The 21,333-nt window shown below is 46.1% G+C and overlaps 1 protein-coding gene across 1 annotated transcript in view; it reads right to left on the bottom strand.

The window, feature by feature from the left end:
- Nucleotides 1-1,029: 1,029 nt before the first annotated feature.
- The window catches only part of C7H1orf94 (chromosome 7 C1orf94 homolog), a 46,914-nt gene continuing 26,610 nt past the window's right edge, over nt 1,030-21,333 (bottom strand). The window contains exons 4-7 of the mRNA XM_035252968.3: nt 19,758-19,933; nt 15,057-15,134; nt 11,255-11,451; nt 1,030-5,256 (exon numbers count right to left, since the gene is read on the bottom strand). Of these exons, the coding sequence (XP_035108859.1) occupies nt 5,181-5,256; nt 11,255-11,451; nt 15,057-15,134; nt 19,758-19,933 (527 nt within the window). The 3' untranslated portion in view covers nt 1,030-5,180. The remainder of the gene's footprint in view (nt 5,257-11,254; nt 11,452-15,056; nt 15,135-19,757; nt 19,934-21,333) is intronic.

Here is a 21,333-nt window from a genome sequence, read left to right as displayed (position 1 = left end):
TGTAGTGTTTCTGCCGAGAGATCTGCTGTGAGTCTGATGGGCTTCCCTTTGTGGGTGACCCGACCTTTCTCTCTGGCTGCCCTTAGTATTCTCTCCTTTATTTCAACCCTATTGAATGTGACGACTATGTGCCTTTGGGTTGCTCTTCTTGCGGAATATCTTTGTGGTGTTCTCTGAATTTCCTGCAATTGAGTGTTGGCCTGTCTTGCTAGGTGGGGGAAATTTTCCTGGATGATGTCCTGAAGAGTATTTTCCAGCTGGGATTCATTCTCTTTGTCCCCTTCTGGTACACCTATCAAACGTAGGTTAGGTCTTTTCACATAGTCCCACATTTCTTGGAGACTTTGTTCATTCCTTTTTGCGCTTTTTTCTCTAATCTTGGTTTCTCGTTTTATTTCATTGAGTTGGTCTTTGACTTCAGATATTCTTTCTTCTGCTTGGTCAATTAGGCTATTGAAACTTGTGCATGCTTCGTGAAGTTCTCGTATTGTGTTTTTCAGCTCCTTTAATTCATTCATATTCCTCTCTAAGTTATCCATTCTTGTTATCATTTCCTTGAATCTTTTTTCAAATCTTTTTTCAAGGTTCTTAGTTTCTTTGCATTGATTTAATACACGATCTTTTAGCTCACAAAAGTTTCTCATTATCCATCTTCTGAAGTCTAATTCCGTCATTTCATCGCAGTCATTCTCCATCCAGCTTTGTTCCCTTGCTGGTGAGGAGTTTTGGTCCTTTCTAGGAGGCGAGGTGTTCTGGTTTCGGGTGTTTTCCTCCTTTTTGCGCTGGTTTCTTCCCAGCTTTGTGGATTTGTCCGCTGGTCGTCTGCGTAGTTGCTGACTTTTCTATTGGGTCTCTGAGTGGACACCCTGAATGTTGATGATGAAGTATTTCTGTTGCTTGGTTTTCCTTCTACCAGTCTAGCCCCTTCGCTGTATGACTGCTGAGGTCCGCTCCAGACCCTGCTTGTCTGGGGTGCACCTCTAGCAGCTGTGGCACAGCGAGGGATGCTACCAGTTTCTTTTTCTGCTATCTTTGTCCCAGGATGGTGCCTGCCTAATGTCAGTCTTTTGGATATAGAGGGGTCAGGGAGCTGCTTGAGGAGACAGTTTGTAGTTTATAGGGGCTTAATTGCTGAGCTGTGAGCTCTGCTGTTCATTCAGCGCTGTTAGGCTGCTATGTTTGATTCTGCTGCAACAGAGCTCATTAAAAAAAACCCTTTTTTTTCTCAAATTCTCTGTGTTGAGGGGTTTGGGCTTTATTTTTGGATGTCTGTTGAGGTCCTGCCCAGCTAGGACGCAGACTAGCCACTGTTTGCCTGCCGAGGCTCTGCCCTGCTGTTGTGAGGCTCACCCTGGCTCCACTGTTCTGCTGTTCTCTGCCACGCCCTGCGGCGGAGTCTCTCTGTTGTAGCAGGTTGCCTTGGCAACGGCAGGCTGCGTCAGCAGTGGGCGTGTATCTCAGTAGGGATGGGTTGCTTCGGCAACGGCTGGCTGTGTCAGCAATGGGCGTGTATCTCAGTTGGGGCGGGTTGCCTCGGTAATGGTGGCCGCCCCTCCCCCTCAGAGCATCTCGGGCCGTCTGCACGGGGCTTGTTTGAAATCGCGGTTTTGTTTGTCCCACTGGGCCAACCCTAACACTCTGTTCCTGCAATCCCCTGGGCTGGCCCACTGTCCAAGTCTAGCTCAGTCTCAAGTCCAGCCCTCTCACGTCTCCGGTTGCCGGTTTAACAGGGCACCCAGACAAGCGCGCCCTGTGGGGAGCGCTGGGTAGGGCCGGCCGCCGCCACCCCGGCTGCCGGCTTCGCCAGGCGGAATATCTGCCTGGCGTCCCGCGTCTCCTCTTCACTTGGGAATTTCTCCATTCCGTGGGCAACAAAGATCAGTCTGGAAATGCAGCTCAGACTCACCTCTCCGCAGACACAACGAGAACTCCAATCCTGGGTTGTTCTCACAGCGCCATCTTCGCTTCACTCCCGAAAACATCTTATTTGATCTTCACAGGGCAGAGTTTGAATTTAGAATTCTCAGTCGAAAATTATTTCCGCTTGAAGTTCTGTTGTCTTCGTTTCGGGTGTTCTAGGTGCCAGTGTTACTGTTGAGAACTCTGATGCCATTTGGTTCTTGGACATGTATGTGTGAGTTGGATTTTTGAACAATTTTAGAATCTTGTCTTTATCCCTGCTCTTCTGAAACTTCATAGGTATATTCTTCGATGTCCATCTTTCACTTTGCAGAGCACTTGTTTGGGCATTTCAATCTGGGGATTTTCTTTTTTTTTTTTTTTTTTTCATCAGTATTTCCATCCCCTCAATTTTCATTCTGATGCCTATAATGTCCCTTAGACAGATATCGGGTCTCCTGGACTGATCTTCTCACCTGCTTATCTTTTATCTCTTATAATCCACCTTTATGTCTTTTTTCATTCTCCTTTCATGAGACCTCTTTGATGAAAGATCCAGCCCTTTCATTTAAAAAATTACATAAACTTTCACCATTTTAATTTCCAAAAACATTTCCTCCTTCTTATTAAAAAAAAATAAGCATATGGCATATCATCCTTGTTAAAATGTACTACCTTATCTCCATTAGAATATTATGGTCTGTCTCTCTTTTCTTAGTTCCTTCTTAACTTTGTGTTGATCTATTTCCTTCTTGTTGGAGACTGTTCTAAAAAGTTCATTGGAAGCTCTTTGTAAAAGGGCATTAATCATAGGGTAATTTTCACTGTTACCTCCAAATGTCTTGGGATAATTCAACTTCTCCAGAGGAATCCTCTGCTTCTTGGTTAAACCTAGCTGCTGGCATTGAGGAGTGTATGTGCATTTTACTTGATCCCCATTTTCCACCTGGGCCCTCATCTCCACAGCCCTTATGCCTGGTCTGTACGTTTCTCTGGAGAAAATGCCTTCTGCTCTTACAGAACTGGCCATGGCCTTTGGCTTTGTGGGGCCAGGTTGCTTTCACCTCTTCCTAGCCCCACCTTCCAGAGAGTCTGGCACCTGGCACCTCCAGTTCCTAGGACCATCAGGGCTCTGCAGGAGAAATGACTAGCTTCTTGTTGATATTTCCTTTGGCAAGCATTGCCATGGGATCTTCCCTGTTCTGATAAGGGATTTCCTTTTCCTCTATCCCATTTCTTCCTTTGTATATGGGAAGGGATTGCCAACTTCTCCTAGTTTCATTGATGACAGAGTTGTACAGGTTCACTTGTTCTCCTTGTTACTTGGGGGTAAGTTTCAAGAGAACAGGAACAGAAACATCTTTACTCTGCCATCTTAAAGCAACAAGTCTATGTCAAATAGACAAAGTTTATATTAAGTCTGCACTATCTTTTTGCCCTCACAACTCTTAACATGGCCATTAAGGGAAACGAGGTTCAGAAAAGTTAAGTTTTCTGCCCCAAGTTATAGTTGGAAAGTAGTTAAGAAGCCAGGTCTGGCCAAAGGCAAACCCATGATCTTTCTTTCCCTTACTGTTTCCTGCTTTCTAACATGCTGAAATCAAGGGAGAGTGGCAAACTATAGTCTAGCCTGGATCAATAACTGGAAGTATAATTTAAGAAAGAACTTTGGGACAGACTGTTAACCAAGGCTATCAAGAAGAAACAAGAAATGCCCAAAGTAGGGTCCAACATTGGGGTAGGGAATTGAAGGACTCCTAGGGAATACTAGAATCAGACCATGAAGAGAGTTAAGAAGGCATATATCCTGAGGAAACTTAGGAGATAAATTGGTTTCCAAGGACCCAGAAAGAAAGACTGGCAAGGCCAATGGGTTACATTATGAGAGCAAAAGAAATGATCCTGTGGGCACTGGACTTAAGCCCATCCTGAGACACAGTGACTTCCAGACCCCCAGCCTCTCATTGCTAACTGGATTAGGACTCCTAATGTTCCCCAGATCAGCTCTCGCTGGCCTCAGCCAAGGTGAGTTTCCACTTCCAGGTGAATAACAGGGTTGGTAATAGAGCAGGTCAGAACTGAGAATGCTGGTCCATCCTGGATGTGCACAGTTCATTTTTTTTTAGACCAAAGCGTATCCTTACATTAATTCCTGTTTACACATGGCCCATGGCCCACAGTCATTTCACAGACTAACTCTGATCAGTGACAGCTGTCTGGAGCAACACAGGGAGAATGACTCTGTGGCTTTGTCCAAGCTCGGGGGAATAGAATGACATAGCTGATTAGCAATGTCTGCCAAGGGTGCACAATAGGAGAGTTAAAGAATGTGTGCTGTCACAGATCCAGGCTGTCTCTTCTTCCCAGACTCATGTCCTCCATAAATGTGATCCAGTTGTTCTCAATGTCCTTATTCGAGTCATTGGTAAGAGCTGAACAACATGGGTCCAGGGATGCCGCCATTAGGTGCAGTTTTGAGATTGACCTCTATCCTGGTACGGATGTACAATCATTGGATATAGACTGTGACATTTGGTGTTAGTTTTGAAATTGTTTTCCAGGCTACATTTTCCAGTCATTTGTCCAAAAGAGACTTTTTATGGAAAATTTCCACTTGGGATGGGACAGAAGGCATTTTCTTTATGATGTCCATTCCTGAGATGCATACACTGGGATGTTGAGAAATCAGTGGATCACTGGAGAAAAAAGATAAGCCCTCTCGCTTATGATCCCTGGAGTTCCATATTTAGATAGCAGCAGTCCGAGGACTCCAGCCTGTGGTCTCCTTTCAAGTCCTGAGTAAACACTGAGTCCCGTGGGGAACATGAGCAGTAAAGATTACGCAGAACACCACAAAAATAAACAGGCACACTCCATTTCAAGCAGCTCATAGTTTTATCATAAAATACAAACTCTAAAATTAAGTGTCTTACTTCTATTTTACCAACAACAACAAAAACAAAAATCACTCATGTTAGTTAAATACAGATGCATAAGTGGTTGAGCAAGCAAGTATGAATATGAGGAAAGGGAGAGAGAGAGAGAGAGAGTGTGTGTGTGTGTGTGTGTGTGTGTGTGTGTAGCTTGTGCCGTGTGCGAGGGGGGCTATTTGTGTGTTGGTGTTGGCCAATAGATGAATCTGGTCTTGCTGTTTTCTGTCTGTGACCTGGTCGAAACCTTGCCTTTCCAAACTTCATACTAGGCTTTTCAGAACCCAGAAATTCAGAGCCCTTAGTCCTGATCCAAGGGCTAAGGGAGGAAAAGGGAGAAGAGAAGGCAATCTAAAAGTTTATGCCATTCCCACTGGAGGAAAAATAGGGGCTGTGCATCACGGGACCTCCAGACGTCGAGCCGAACCTGGAAGAGAAGGAGGGTGAACACCATCATGAGATTCCTAATGTTATCGGAGAGATTAGAAAAAAATGATATATTAACTTTATGGTTGTCAGAAACAGTGAAGACCATGACAGGCTTAGAGAGTAAAGGCTTTGGCATAAGAAAAAAGCTTTGGCATAAAAAGCTTTGGCTCTGGGAAAGTGAAACACTAAAATAATACAATTAGAGGACAATCAAGAGCTTCTCCTTATGCTCACTTAGATTAGGAAGCCCCTGGAGCCTGTAAAGATTGTTTCAAGGGAGCCTACCCTCTCTTTCTGCCCAAGACCCACAGAACAGGGACCCTCTCTGGATCTAAGCATCTTACCTGTATTCCTGTGACCACTGTACCTTCCTTAGTGGACCAGATGTGTCCCTGAGGAAAATCTACAACATCAGAGAACTTAGGGGCAGGTCCAGCATTAGATTTTTGAGTCTGGACAATCCCAGAGTCCCTCCACCCCTTACCAGCACCAAGCTAAATCAGGTCCTCCAACCCTGACTGAAAAGTAAGGGTTGAGATACCACTGAGTGCCTAGGGCTTTGCTGGACCCTCAGGGAAGGAAGAGTTAAGACGTGAGCCTCACCCTCTAAGAGCGTGTGCCTCTCCTTTTCTCCCTGGCACACTCCTATCCATACTTCAAAATAGAGTTCAAAAGCCGTCTCCTCTGTGAAGGCTTCCCTGACCTCTCCAGATGGAATCATTTACTCACACTTCTGGAATCCTGCTGTAATTTCTTCATCCATCTGCTCAGATATTTTGAATGAATGGGAACAGAACTCAGTACAAATTACAGGAGAGCAAATGGCTAGATTTAATCTAATCCTGGGATTCTCAATCACTTTTCAGCTGGGCAGATGCATATTTTAGAAGAGACTCATGTTCACGGTACCCTCCTATGAACCGATGAAACTGAAAAGGGGGGCGGAGGAGGGGAGAAACAATGGAAACAGACCTCGGCATTCATTTGTAGTGCCTCAGCAGCTCACTGTGTCTGTTGCTCACTGAGTGGCCACGGGCAAGTTAGCCTGGGTTGTTTCACTCCATTCTCACTAAAACAACTTCCAAGAGAGCAGAGACTTCACCTATTTCATATCCAGTGCCCAGGACCTGACACAATGTGGGTGCCTCGTAAACAATCCATGAGATGATTGGTAACCCAATCTCTGTTTCTCTCTTTCAGAAATCATATTGGAAGATTATTCAGAAACCATAATGATGTTATTACAGGGATATCCTGCATTCCACTCTGACTTACAAAACGAAGGCTATAACTCATACTTCAGTATTTAACAATTATCAGTAATCAACAGTTATCATGATGCAGCTCATATCTGATTGCCACACATGCAGCTAGCTCCTACAGGCTGAAAACTTCTGATCAGATCAGTGGCCACTGGCATGATCTAAGACAGGATGTACACGAGAGGGCCAGAAAGAGGAACAATCTGTATGGATGAGAACTATCAAGGAATGCTTCCTGGAGGAGGAGGAACTTGAGCTGCCTGTTGAGTATGACAACATATGTCCTAGTTTGCGTGGGCCAGCCTCTATGCTGGTATTTCTGGTATAATTATTTTATAGTTTCATTTATTTCTTTATTTGAAACAGAGTCTCACTCTGTCACCCAGGCTGGAGTGCAGTGGCACGATCTCAACTCACTGCAATCTCTGCAGTGGGAACAGAATAGAAACAGGTGTCCACCACCACACCCAGCTAATATTTTGTATTTTTAGTAGAGACGGGGTTTCACCATGTTGGCCAGGCTGGTCTCAAACTCCTGACCTCAGGTGATCCACCTGCCTCGGCCTCCCAAAGTGCTGGGATTATAGGCATAACCCACTGTGTCTGGCCTGGCATAATTATTATCTGTACTCCTTTTAACTCTTAAATTTCTTCTTGCTTGGAAGATAAATTGTATGGTTATCCCACCCTGATGAATGTATGCAAATTGACTTGGCAGAGGGGAGGGCTCTACTTCTCCTTCCCTGAGGACATGGAAGCCTCCTGTTCCTTCCTCTCCCCTTCACATGGGTTTGTCTCTTGATTCCTCCTTTTCTGCTCACCCTCCTTGTCTTTCACACTAAACTCTCCACTTAGGCCCACGCACCCTCCCCACCAGGTGCAGCCTAACCTTGATCTTGTTCCATCCAGCATCTCGCGTCAGCCCCCCAAAGCCAGCACTTTCCTTAGGAAACATTTTCTTCACTTGGCTTCCTGTACACCACTTTCCCATTTTTCCCCCACCTCACTAGATAGTCCTTCTTGTTAACAAAATCTTTGCTGATTCCTGCACATCTCTGCAGCCTCTACATGCTGGAAGTCCCAAGGCTCAGCCCTTGGACCTCTTCTCTTCTCTATACTTGTGTATTCTGGGCCATCTCATCCCATGCCTTGAAATCTACATGCGAATGACTCCCAAATGTATTACCAGCCCCAACCTCTCCCCTGAGTTCCAGACTCCTACATGCACCTATCTATCAAGAGCTCCACCCATCTGTCTAATGAGACTCGGTTTTCCTTGTCCAAGACCATTCTTGGTAAACAGATTTTTGCTCTAGGCATCATGACCTTAGTTGTTTTGTTTTGTTTTCTGAGGTGGAGTCTGGTTCTGTTGCCCACGCTCGAGTGCAGTGGTGTGAGCTCGGCTTACTGCACCTCCCAGGCTCAAGCGATTCTTTTGCCTAAACCTCCCAAGTAGCTGGGAGTACAGGCACCCACCACCATGCCCGGCTAATTTTGTATTTTTAGTAGAGACAGGGTTTCACCATGTAAGCCAGGCTGGTCTCGAACTGCTGCCTCAAGTGATCCACATACCTTGGCCTCCCAAAGTGCTGAGATTACAGGCATGAGCCATTGTGCCTGGCCCAATGACCTTAGTATTTTGGCACTGCTATGGCTCCAGTTACACAAGTGAAAAACCAAGGAACTATATTTGACTTTTCCCTTTCCCTCATTACACGTTCAACCATCATCATGCCCCACCAATCCTACCAAGAAAATGACACATCACAGATCTTTTCACTTGTCCCCTTCCCCAGGGCCACTGCCTTCATCCATGACACCAATGCCTCTTAGTCAACTATAAAGCTCCTAGCCTACTCCCCTGCCTCAGCTCTTACCCTCACAGTCCATTTTTCAGACATTGGCCAATGTGATATGTTTTATATAGAAAATTAGAACATGTCCTCATAAATTTAAAAGCCTACATGGTTTTCCACTGCTCCTGAAACAAAACCTCTAGCCACACCTACTAGTCCCTGTCTCGTCTGGCCTGGCTACCTCAGATTTCAATTCCACGCACTCTCTCCCTCACACTTTGTGCTCCAACCACAGGTTCCCACCTCAGAGCCCTTGCACTTTCTATTTTCTGCCCAGAGGCTCATCCCCCACATATATGTGTGGTTCATTCTCTCATTTCACTTAGATCTTGGCACAAGAGGCTGCCCTTGATTTTTCCTCCAACCCCAACTCATATCCCGAGGACCTGGCCTTGAGTGCATGCTTGCTTATCTCCTTATCGTCCGTTTCTCCTCCAAGAATGAAAGTGCCTTAAAAGAAGGAAAAACTTTGTCTCATTCACTCCAGTATCCCTGGTGCCTACAACAGTGCCAGGCACACACAGGATGCTGGTTGAATATTTTTTGAATGAACAGATCATCCCCTCTCGGTACTCAGGCTTGCACCCCTTACATTATTTTTCGGACCTTGTGGTCCCTGGTGTCCCCAGTCTCTCAGAGCACCAATCTACCCTGCTCCTCCTCCTCACCCTCCTCTTTGCCTCTACTGTCTCTGGCTCTCCCCAGGCTGCCTCCCACCTCTCAGGCTGCTCCTTTCTCAGGCTTCCTTCCCACTCCTCCAACCTTTGCCCCTCTGCAGACCTGTGAAGACCAGGTCTCAATCCTCTGGTCTCACAGCTCCCAATCAGTGCTTCCCAAAAGCTGGCTGAGGAGACATTGAGACCACCCTTCCTCCCAGAGACAGACAGAGGTATCTCCTGCAGCAAGTCTACCTTTCCAGAGCTCAGAGTCACAGCACAGAATGTAGAAGTTGGCCAGCCTGCAGGGGGCTCGTCTGGGTCTCTATTCTCACCTCCAGGGGATGATAATCTCTCCCACAGGTCCCTAGAGTCACCTCCAGGCCACACCCTATCTTGCTTCCTCTTTCTTTTCCTGCCAGCCCATCAGTTCACTCTGATGCGCATATAAATCTTCCCTGGATCCCCAGGCCTAGCAGTCCAAAGCCTTTCATAATCCAGTCCCAACCTCCCTTTTACAATCCTATTTTCCACCTTTTTCAGAGACAAATCTAATGCTTCAGCCAGACACCTTTATTCCCCAGGCCTCCAGCTTGCCGCACGCCTTCCCGTTTGAGGGTCTTGCCCCTCCTGCCTGGAATGCCCTTCTCCTGGCTCAGCTCACTGGAACCTCCCTCCACTCCTACAGGGATCCTGCCTCTGTCTTTTTGGCCACTTTGATGGTTTTCACTTTGCCAAGGCACTAATATTGTTGTGTCCGCATTTCATCTGCTCTCAGTTCTCTGAAGGGAAGAAATATGTCCTATTCATCTATGGGTCCCCCACGGGCTAAATTTAAATTAACTACACATGTTAACACAGCATTTCCCAGGGTGTGTTAGGTGGAACACACCATGACATACTCTGCAAGAAAAAGGAAGAGAGAGAGAGAGGGAGGGAAGAAGTGAGAGAGGAAAGAAAGAAGGAAAGAGGGAAGGAGGGAAGAAAAGGAAGGAAGAAAGGCGGGAGGGAGAGAAGGAGAGAAGGAGGGAGGGAGGGAGGGAAGAAAGGAAGGAGAGAAGGAAGGAAGGAGGGAAGGAGGGAAGGAAGGAAGGAAAATATTTTTTAAGGGTGTGGATTTCATGTTTAAATAATAATATCAACCACCTTCTTGAACATTCTTCATGCACCCTAGGAAATTAAATGATCTGAGAATTCCAACAGTTAAGAAATCTGTTTATCCCTGTTTCCCACAGCTTTTTCCAAACAGATCTGACTACTAAAACCACTTTCTAGCATTTATCCCTTTTAACAAGCTATTTGGAGAAAATACTGATTGAAAAGATGAGAGTTTGGGGACATGGGTCGGCACTGCAGTAAAGCTTCTGTAACAGGGAGGTAGAAGGATGGGAATCACTGTCAGGTTGGGAAGTTGGGCCTTAATCCTATAAGGTGAGTTTTTCAAACCAGGTCACCCATTCTCCAGGGTGAGTCTGGGAGACTGGGATTCCCTGGAATGACATGGCACCACCTGCCCATTGGAGCATCCATATTAGTGGAAGGTTTTCTGGGTGGGAATGAGTGGGATGTATTGTTATATTAAAACAAACACAAATTTATCACTCAACAGCATGCACAATTTGAGTAGAATTTTCAGCCAGAATGTTGAGTTTGTGCTGGCTGTTTGCTGTTAAGCTCTCAGACCGTCCCAGGAAATAGAAGCTCCTTGCCTCTGCAGTTTGGGAACTTGGTGGAAAAGTGTGGGCAGCCCTGATAAGCAGTTGAAGGCTCTTCAGCAGAGCCCGTCACAAAGTCAATGGGATGTTCAGGAGATTAGCCTGGCAAGGAGTTCAGGGTGCCAACAGCAGGACGTGAGAGCTCTAAGGAGATTAGCTGGCCATGTCCTGTTGTAACCAAGCACATGGGTAAAGGCAAACGCACCATTGTACCACCTGTCCTGCCTGTGGAGTGGGGTATCCATATGTTATAGACTGTACAGTTGCATTTCTGCAACCAGACCTGAAATGCACCTACGAAAGGGGCCCATCAGGCCCCAGACCCTGTTCATCTCTGCACCAAGTTCCTCCAGGACCCACATAACTACTGGCCACAGGTACAGGGCCCATCCCACCCCACAGCCATGGGACACACATACCGAGAAAGCACCGGTAAGCCCACCGCACTTGCCCCTGCTCCCACCAGCTTTCTGGATACCCTTAGGCTTCCAGTGAGGGCTGACTCACCCATACGCTTGGGGAAAGAGGTACTGGGGTCCATCTCCTGCCATAGGGGAAGGGTCTCGGGGGTTGGCAGACATCTTTGGAGGTGTCCTCTGATGGTAAGGATAATTGGGCTGGACAAAAGGGGTGTAGCTTGTTAGTGGGGTGTATGAAGAGTGGAAGATCTGCTGTCCCATCTGCTGTGGGTTGTATGGCATCGCCTGCAGGTCAGAGAGAAGAGAGGGGTGAGGTCACCATTCCCCAGCCCAACTCTAACCCCAACCACTCGCCTCCAGCCTCAGCCTCTTTGCCCCTCAGTCCCTGTTGGGTATGCAGAAGCCAACATGTTGAAATGGAGAAAGTCTAGGGCTCAACTTTGATAGTGAGCCTAGCAAGTTACCTAATTTATCTGAGCCTCAGTTTCCCCATCTGCAAAATGGGAAAACACTATCTAGGTTGCTAGTGGGGACAGGGTCAGGTGATACAAGTAAAGAGACGGGCATATAGTAAATAACAAATCAATATTATTTCCATTCTCTTCCCTGTTTTCCTAGCTTTTCTCTCTTTCAACAACCATCTCAAAAGCCCCTTGTTTATTTTTAAGGCTTTCATTATCCCCAAAAAGCTGGTGCAATTTACACAGCTCTGGCTTCTATTTCTCCTGAGATCCTTTCAACAGAGTCCAAGTCCGAGACAGCCCTGCCCAGAAGTCCTGCGATGGCAGCAATGTCCTACTTCTGTGCCGTGCAATGTGGAAGCCGCCGGCCACACATGACAGTTGAGCGTTTCAAATGTAGCTCATGTGCATGAAGACCTGAGTTTTGGATTATACTTAATTTTAGCTAATTTAAATTTAAATAGCCACACATCACTGGTGGCTGCCATAGTGGACAGTGTGAGTCTAGGAGGAAGGGCAAAAAAAGGGCAATGGGGTTGAACACAAACTCTAGGGAAATACAAGAATTCAGTAGCGTTTCCCATACTATCCGTAACAAACTCCCACCAAGAACTACGGCTCCCACCATCTTGCTCCGACATGGCAGAGACCTCATCCATCTCGTTGACTGCTAGCTCCCCAGCACTAAGATAGTGCTTGGCTCACAGTCACTGCTTAACAAACATATGTTAAATGAATAAATGCAAGAAAGGGAGGGAGAGGAAAGTAAAGAGAGGTGGAAGGAAGGAGGGAGGAAAGAAAAGATCACTAAGGTGTCTGCTTGAATACCTAAAAGATGGAGAGTTCGTTACCCCATGAGCACTGCATTCCACATATCAGAAAACCTTTTCTCATACAAAGCTGACATCCATCCTCTTGTGTGCTGAGGGGAGTAGTCAGAACTTGAAGAAACTTCTGGATTTCCATTTTAATACAAGTCCAGGGTCCAAGTGCTCAGGGTTCAGGCACTCTGATAGCTCTCTCTCACCCCAAAAGCCCTTATCTAAAAAATCCACAAAGGCTAGCACTCATTGAGTGCTTGGAATGTGCCCAGCCCTTCACATGGATGCTATGATTAAAACTCCAGAAAGCCCTGTGAGGTAGGATCATTATGATTTCCAGTTTGGAGACAGGAAATCTGAGGTTCAGAGAAGTGAAGCAACTTTCTCAGTGTTTCCAGCATCTGAGTTGTGGTCAGAACCCCAGCAGTGTAAGCCCAGAACCCGTATCTTGTTTCGCACCAGCCTCTCTCTGCTATGTCCTCTCTGGAAACCTGAATCCTCCCTCTCAGCCCTCCCCAGTGTTCTCCAGTAGAGATGTGGCACCTGGTGATGCTGGGCATGGGCACCAAACCCCAAGTTGATGGGCTAAAGGTCAGAACACGTCAAGAGCACCTCCCAGGACAGATGTGGGTCAGCATGGCAGAAAGTACTTCTGTCCTCATGAGGGAGGAAGTGCCTGGCCCTGGGAGGGGATCGAAGTGGAGGAGGCAGGTCCTAGAGCTCACACAGTATTATTGAAAATGTGCCCCTGATTCCATGTATCTGATAAAACTATAAAGCAGAGCTTTATAGGTTGCTCTGGAGCCATCTCCAAATACACTCCTCCCTGACAAAAGCAATGGAACAGTGTGCCCAGAATGCCGCATTTATATAAAAATGTTTATATAAATAGATATCACCAGAAAATATGTTTAAAAAAACCATTAAACAGTGATTGCCTCCAAGTTTTAAAATTTGTTTTACCATGTTTTTATATTACTTTCTTCAAATACATACACATGAACGCATGCACACACATAACACGCAACTGTCTAAAAAGATTCTCTCTGGAGTCAGGTGGATGATATCCCTGTTCAAGAGGTGGAGACGATGGGGCTGAGGTTCCCTGACCCCAGATCATCTCTCATCTCAGCTTCATCTCAGGATGCAAGGGCTCCTGCTACAGAGAAACTAGTGCTGCCCCAGGTAACAAAGCTGCCTACACCTACAGGCCCTTCCCTACCCTCCCAAATGTGTCACAATTGACACATTTCAGGACAGAGGTGCAGTTTGCAGGGAGGGTGGGGCTCCCTGGAGAGAGAGGAGAGGAAGAGGCTTTACGAGTTGAAGTGTGGGGGTGTCCATCTTTGTGTGGAGGAGCAAGGCCAGTCTGGGGCTATGGCGGGCTGGGTGTTGGTACCCTCTACTTCTCCATTCTAAGTGCCTTTCCTCACACCCCATCCCTGTCCGAGACTCAATATCCCTCAGTGTACTTCTGTATCTATTTGTGTGCCTGTGCCTGGACACAGACTCCTACAGGTTGGTGGCATGTGTACAACTATACCTGTGTTTCTATCTGCATGTGTGTGAGAGTGTTTGCATTTCTATTTCTGCTGCTTTATTTTTGTGTGGTATTTTTGCGCATCTATGTACAAGACATGGTAAAGCATGGTCATTGGAGTGCCAGCCTGCCAGAGGTCCAACCTCAATTATTGTCCCACAGATATTTATCCTGACCTACCCGTGAAAGTAGCGTTGCCAGATTTAGCAAATAAAAAATACAGGACACTCGGTTAAATTCAAATTTCAGATAAATAATACATATTTTTAGCATAAGTATATGTCATGCAATATTTGGGGCATACTTACACTAAACATTTTTTCCTTGTTTATCTGAAATTCAAATGTAACTGGGTGTCTTGGATTTTAACTGGCAACCCTACATGGGAAGACCATGACTCCTCAGGCCCACTGATGCTGAGCAAAGCCATGTCATTTGCGTTGGCCAGTGGAAGGTGGGTGGAAATTCCCATGGATGTGTCTGAGCTGAGGATTTCAGAGGCATCACGTGTTTCTGCTTGCCCTCTTGGGCTCCTGCCATCCACCATGGAAAGAGCAACAGGTACTGAATCTTCAGCACAGGCCCAGAAGAGGCATGGAGAACCCACCTAAACCTGATCCACAGCCCAGCTCAGCCAGCCCATAGACCCGAGCAAGAAGTTAACATTTATTGTTGAAAGTCCCTGAGTTGTGGAGGCTGTATATTGCCACAGCAACACCTAACTTGCATGTTCACTTTATGACTTTGGGCAAGTTACTTAATCTCTCTGTGCTTGGGTTTCCTCATCTATAACCTACCTCACAGGGTAATTTCGAAGGCTAAATTAGTTAGTGCAGACAGTCCTTAAGGGCGGGCCAAGCACACAGGAAGGGCTCCATTAAGTGCCCACTGTTATCACATACAGACATTGGTTTGTGTTTTCCACATGCATGCTGGTATGTGAGTCTGTACTCTGGAGGCTGGAAGTATATTGGCTGGTCACTAGCTGGACAAAGAGGAGGAAGCAGGTGCACCCTGTGACCCAAAGGCCTTCATGGAGCCAGGATGGAGGAGAAATCGTCTACTTACCTGTCTGGAGTAACATCCCAGCTGGGGGTGCAAAGCCTGCTGATAGGGCATCCTTGCTGCCTGCTGTGGGCACAGGCCCTGGGGAGAAATAGAGGCTCAGTATGGTCAGGCAAGGGCTTCTGTGCCAGAAGGCAGTAGCTAATCAGCTCAGTCTCCAGCCCACATGTCTGGACCTCCAGAATGCAAACCCTATGGTGCAGCAGATGAGATCCCCTATGGGACTCTTTCATCTTCCATCTGCCTCTTTTTCATCATCTTCTCCCTCAGGATTCCCAGGGTATAGCATTGAGCAGTCTCCAGAATGCCCAGCATGGGCCACCTAGCCACCCCTCACAGGAGCCCATCCAGGGCTTAAGCTGGTGGCCCTGGTCCTCCTAGGAGCACTAGGGAGGAAGGTGCCCCTTGCCTTCCACAGCCAACTTCCCCAGTCTCCACCATCTCACACCTGCTTGTGCCAGTCTGCCCTAGGCTCTGTGGATGGCAAACAGCTGCCCACCCCAATCAGTCCCAGGGTGGATTATCAGGAGATGGTGCCACAGTGATCAGTTAGAAAACACTTCATGACTTCAAGAACATTTCTAGTTGTTAGAATTGCAAGTGTGTAAAATCACAAGCAAGGGTAAATTAACATTCGCTGTTCTTTGCTTAAGCCATGGCCTCTTCCCACGCACCCCCCCCCCCCCCCGTTAACTGGGAGTAGAGTTTCTTTATGCCAAGTAGCCCAGGGGCCTCTGAAGCTCCTCTGTGTTGGGGACTTTGTCTTTCATGTCTCTGAGTCCTTCCACCACAGAGCTCTTAGTAAACCGGATTTGGGACCTAATCTTCATTCCTAATGCTAAGCAGGAAAGAGACCAGGCTATTCCCTATTTCTCCTCTCTGTCCCTCAAGGTCTGTGGAGCTCTCTGACCCGATTTCCTTGGAAGATTGAGGCTGAATCATAATAAAAATCAACATCTGTGTTATAGCTTAAATTTTACAGAGTCTTTACCCTTCCATAGACTCAATTAATCCTTACAACCATATCAGTAGCTGCTGCTGCTGCTGTAATTATTATGAACCCATTTCAAAAACCAGGAAACCATGGTTCTGAGCAGCCAACCATCCTAAGCCCTAACTTGGAAGCAGCAGAACCTTTAAAGCCAAGTCTACTGGTTTCAAAACCTGCCTTCTATTATCTCAGGCCCCTTGATCAGCTCTCTTGAAGCTGGATGGCATTGTGAGATCACAGAATCTGGGAGAAGGTAAATTATGCTGTCCTTCCTTACCATCTGGAAGGACCAATGCCTTCCACAACCAATTTCACCTGGGCCCGTTCAGTGCTTAAACTGTCTCATAGAACCCAGCAGGCCTTACCAGCCAGGGTCCTTCTGCTGCTTCTGCTCAGAAGCCCAGGAACCTCATAGTCAGCCGTATAATGCTAAAGACAGAGGACCTTCATGCTCAGAAAATGATATGTTCAAATCTTACCCACTCCAAAGAGTCAGAAGAAATTAACACAGCAAAGAGATGCTATCCCCACTTAATAAAGCAAGCCACTGCAAATTAGTTTTACATGGTGAATTTTGTGAGGGCATTTTAGAGTGAATTGGCTTATACTAAATAAATTACGCAGTTGTTTCCCCTTTAGAGGTGGAGATGCATATAGAGCTGGTCTCTGGTTTATTCCTGAACTTTCATTAGACTCCTAGCTTCTATCTTATTCCTCATTTTTTTCAGAGACAGGGTCTCACTATATTGTCCAGGCCAGACTTGAACTCCTGAGCTCAAGCAATTCTCCTATCTCAGCCTCTGGAGTAGCTGGGACTACAGGCACACGCCACCACACCTGACTTTAGTCATCTTTGAATCCCTCTAGCACAATGCTCAGCTTCTAGCAGGTGTAGGGAGCAAAGATTTTCAAAATTACTTAAATGAATGAGTAAATAAATACATAGAAGTGAGTAAATCGCAAGTAGGTGAATAAATGAATAGTGAATAACCAAACAAAAATGCAAGGGTAGAAGCATGTTGGTAAAGGAGTTAGTGACTCACCGAACAGGACATTCCAAGACCTGTGTAAGGACAATAGACTACTAAAATGAAACTAGTTCATTTTGGCTTCCTTGTTAGGTCACTTTCATCACAACCTCTCACCTCCACAATGAGGCATGAGCTCTCCCTCCCTGGGGAGGGGATAGGTACTTGTTCTCTTTAGCAAACATACAAGCAAAAAGCTTGAAAACAAAACAGAGAGGCTTTGCTAAGTTCTTTTAAGATTCAGGAGCTAAGTCTGGCGGGTCAGCTTGAAGAGTTGTTTTTTCATTTTTTTATTTTACTTTAGGTTCTGAGGTACATGTGCAGGTCATGCAGGGTTGTTGCATAAGTACATACTATATCCGGCATTTCTCCCCATGTTATCCCTACTCACCCTTCCCACCCCCTGCTGTCCCTCCCCTAGCCCCCCCAACTGTCCCCAGTATGTGATGCTCCTCTCCCTGAGTCCACTTGCTCTCATTGTTCAACACCCGCCTGTGAGTGAGAACATGGGGTGTTTGGTTTTCTTGTGTCAGTTTGCTGGAATGATGGTTTCCAGATTCATCCAAGTCCCTACAAAGAACATGAACTCATTGTATTTTATGGCCGTGTAGTATTCCATGGTGTATATGTGCCACATTTTCGTTTTCCTCTTTTTTTTAAAGATGGGGTTTCACCATATTGGTCAGGCTGGTCTTGAACTCCCAACCTCAGGTGATCCATCTGCCTTGGCCTCCAAAGTGCTTGGATTATAGGCATGAACCACCACGCCCGGCCAGTGCCACATTTTCTTTGTCCAGTCTATCATTGATGGGAGAAGAGACAATCCCCCTTCCCCATAGGACATAAGGCTTGCGCTGTGTTATAAGGGAAAGAATGACATAGGGTTCCAAGGGGTGGAGAGAGGGGAAAACATAGCAACAGGACAGGCCGAGTCAGAGGTGTTTCATTCTCTATTTTCTCACTTCAGGCTGTGCTGGGCCAGGCTGGGGCAGCAAATTGCCATGGTCCCGGATGCACAAGTTTGAGTTCCTGCCCTTCCCCCATACAACGACATGCAATTCTGGAGAGAGGCCAGTGAGGGGAACAGAAGACAGAAATCTTAGGCACAGAGAATCTTTCCTGAAAAAACTGAGTCCTGCCTAAAGGGACTATTTAAATTATTGGATTAGACTAAGGCTTAAACCAGAGTGGACATTTATTTAATTTTTCCCTCCTTCTACCCAGTGGGTGGTAGCTCTTAAGGGATATTAAGTTAAATCGACAAAATAAAGAAACTACATTTTCCCTGCATAAATAAGTTCTGTGAGTAGAATTTCCAGCCCTGCTAGAGGTGCTTTACTATCCTTTTGTGTCTGGCCACTAGTTTTCTCCTTTAGCTACGAGTCCAAGAACAAGAATGCGTGCCAAGTCACTTTGGTTCGTACAAGCTAAGACTGCTTAGGTGTAGTTTAAGTAAGGTGGCCATATACACTCATCCCTTGGTATCCTCAGAAGATTGGTTCTAAGGCCACCCTCCCTCTTCCGCCCTGTGGATACCAAAATCTGAGGGTGCTCAAGTCTCCGGTATAAAATGGCATTTGAGGGACAGATGCCGTGGCTCACGCCTGTAGTCCCAGCTCTTTGGGAGGCTGAGCCAGATGGATCATATGAGGCCAGGAGTTCGAGACCAGCCTGGCCAACATAGTGAAACCCCATCTCTAATAAAAATATAAAAATTATCCAGGTATGGTAGTGCACATGTCTGTAATCTCAGCTACTCAGGAGGCTGAGGTAGGAGAATCGCTTGAACCTTGGAGGCAGAGATGGCAGTGAGCCAAGATTGTGCCACTGCACTCCAGCCTGGGTGACAGAGTGAGACTCTGTCTCAAATAAAATAGAAAGGCACATGAGGATGCTCTAGTCCCTGATATAAAATGGCATAGTATTTGCATGTAGCTTATGCGAATGCTTCTGTATCCTTTTATCTCTAGATTACTAACAATGTCTAATAATGTAAATATGATGTGAACAGTTATTACATTGTATTATCTTTAACTCGCATTATGTTTTGTTGTTGTATTGTTGTTTTTTATTATTTCCTTCTTAAAATATTTTCCACCCAGACTGGTTGAATCTAAGGATGTGGAACCCATGGATACACAGGGCCGACTGTAATTTGTTATCCAAACCAGGACACGAGAGTGAAAGGGATGCCATTAATATTATTTTGGAACAGAAGACCAAAATCGGGAATGTCCCAAGTAATCTAGGATATATGCCATCCAACCTTAAAGGAAGTCACAGGAAGGAAGTGGGAAACAAGGACTGCCATATCATCTTCTCCTGGGAGCCCAAGCACTTAACCAGCCACAACCAGCCAAACAAGGCTGTCAGTGAAGGGCACAGCGTAGACTGGAATTCAGACAATAGAAAGTTAGGACTCTATATACATATGTGTGTGTAGATGTGTGCATGCACGCACCTAAACCGAGGGGTAGGTCTGATGCGACTACAGTGAAAAAATAACCGACAAGCTGACAAGTTGACAATGTCCTACCATAGCCCCTGTGAAGCCTCTTCCATGTAGGGAAGGCATTCAGAAGAGTCTAGAGGCTCCTTGTGAAATAGGCCCCTGCCAGCCACACCTCCTCTGTGGCCAAAAAAAAAGCATGGATATCCACAGGAGAGCCAGGCCCGCTCACTGACCTGATACTGCAGGAAGGTGGAGGGATTCGGGAACACTGGTGGAGGTGGATAGTTCAGGTTGAGCCAGAATGGCTGGTTCAGGGTTGCTGAGGTCAAGGCTGTAGCAAAGTGTGGAGTGAAAACATTCCCTGTGTGCTTCAGGATGTTCTTGTCAGCAACCGTCACAGGTGCGTTAACTGCAAGTCACAGGAGAGGTAAAGTGGGTCAGGGATGGAGGCAGGGAGAGGCCAGGACACCTTCAACATTGCAACTTCCCTGGGGATTCAGTCTCACAGGTCAGGTCCCTTAAGCTCCAAGAGGGTTCTTCAAAGTTCTAGTACATTTCCAACTATAGATAAACATCATTAATTCATGCCTTGCCAATTTGGAAGGGATGAAATTCCCAGCAAGTCTGGCTTGGAACTTTTCTTTCCATCATTCACTAATAAAGAAGGCAGTTTAGCAAGGGAATACAATAAACCAGATTGCTAGGGCTGCATTTCACCTACTTACAAAATGAAATTATTTCAACTGCTTTAGAGAAATCCAACTTTATATGAACCATTGCTATGCCATTGGAATTCATCCTTATCAAATTATTAAAGCAGCCCCTCCCTAAGGATATATATTTGGCAATGCTAAGAAACTTGCACAGGTTGTTGTATCTATATATGGGAATTAAAAAATATATTTTAAAACATTAAATATTTTAAAACATTAAATTCAGCATGCAGTGACTCAAAATTGGTCTAAACGAATGAAGTTAGATTGAGTTGTTTCAAGATAAGAATCCTGGATTCTTCCTTTCTACAAGATGTCGTGGGGGCTTAAAAAATCAGAAATGGGTCCTCTGTTTCCCCCTTATTGGCTTCCTTTTGGAAAAAGAGGTTTGACTAGAACAGTTGTAGGAGGGCAAGCAAGAGAAAGCAGGAACATAATCTCAATGTAGAAATAATCTAAAACAAGGATTTTTTGTTTTGGCTTGGACAATTTCAGAGGATATAATACATGCTGGATCAGGGCTATATTCAGAAGTGACTATTAATAATGCTGATACGGGGGGAACGAACCAAGATGGCTGATCGCTAACATCTCGGGATTGTAGCTCCCAGTGAAAGCACAGAGAACGAGAGGACACCACACTTTCAGACAAATTTTGATGGCTCATGGAGCAGAAGATTCCCAGTGGAGGAGCTGCATGGGTTGCCAGCACGACTCTTGTGGCCGGCGCAGCAGTTTTGCTGGCACCTCAGCGCAGCAGCTCTTGGTGCAGAGTAAACGGGACTGGTTCCCCTTCTGACCAAGGTTTGGAGGAGGTGCATGGGTCATCAGCGCGACTCTTGTGGCCGGCGCAACAGTTTTGCCGGCACCTTGGCACGGCAGCTCTTGGTGCAGAGTAAACGGGACTGGTTCTCCTTCTGATTGAGGTTTGGAGCTCCGAGAAGGCAGAGTCGCCTATTATGGATTCAAGAAGGAAACCAGATTGGAGATTCCCAGGCAGAAAAGCACCATCAGTCTTAACACCACTGTTTTGGCCGGCGCAGTGGGTTGCTCATATTTCGGCCCTGGGAATTAACAACTTGGACGTCCACTCAGA

This window comes from Callithrix jacchus, chromosome 7 (genome assembly GCF_049354715.1).
Source record: "Callithrix jacchus isolate 240 chromosome 7, calJac240_pri, whole genome shotgun sequence".
Classification (NCBI taxonomy): Eukaryota; Metazoa; Chordata; class Mammalia; order Primates; family Cebidae; genus Callithrix; species Callithrix jacchus.
The sequence above is the reverse complement of the archived record's forward strand: the minus strand, read 5'-3'. Positions and strand labels throughout refer to the sequence as shown.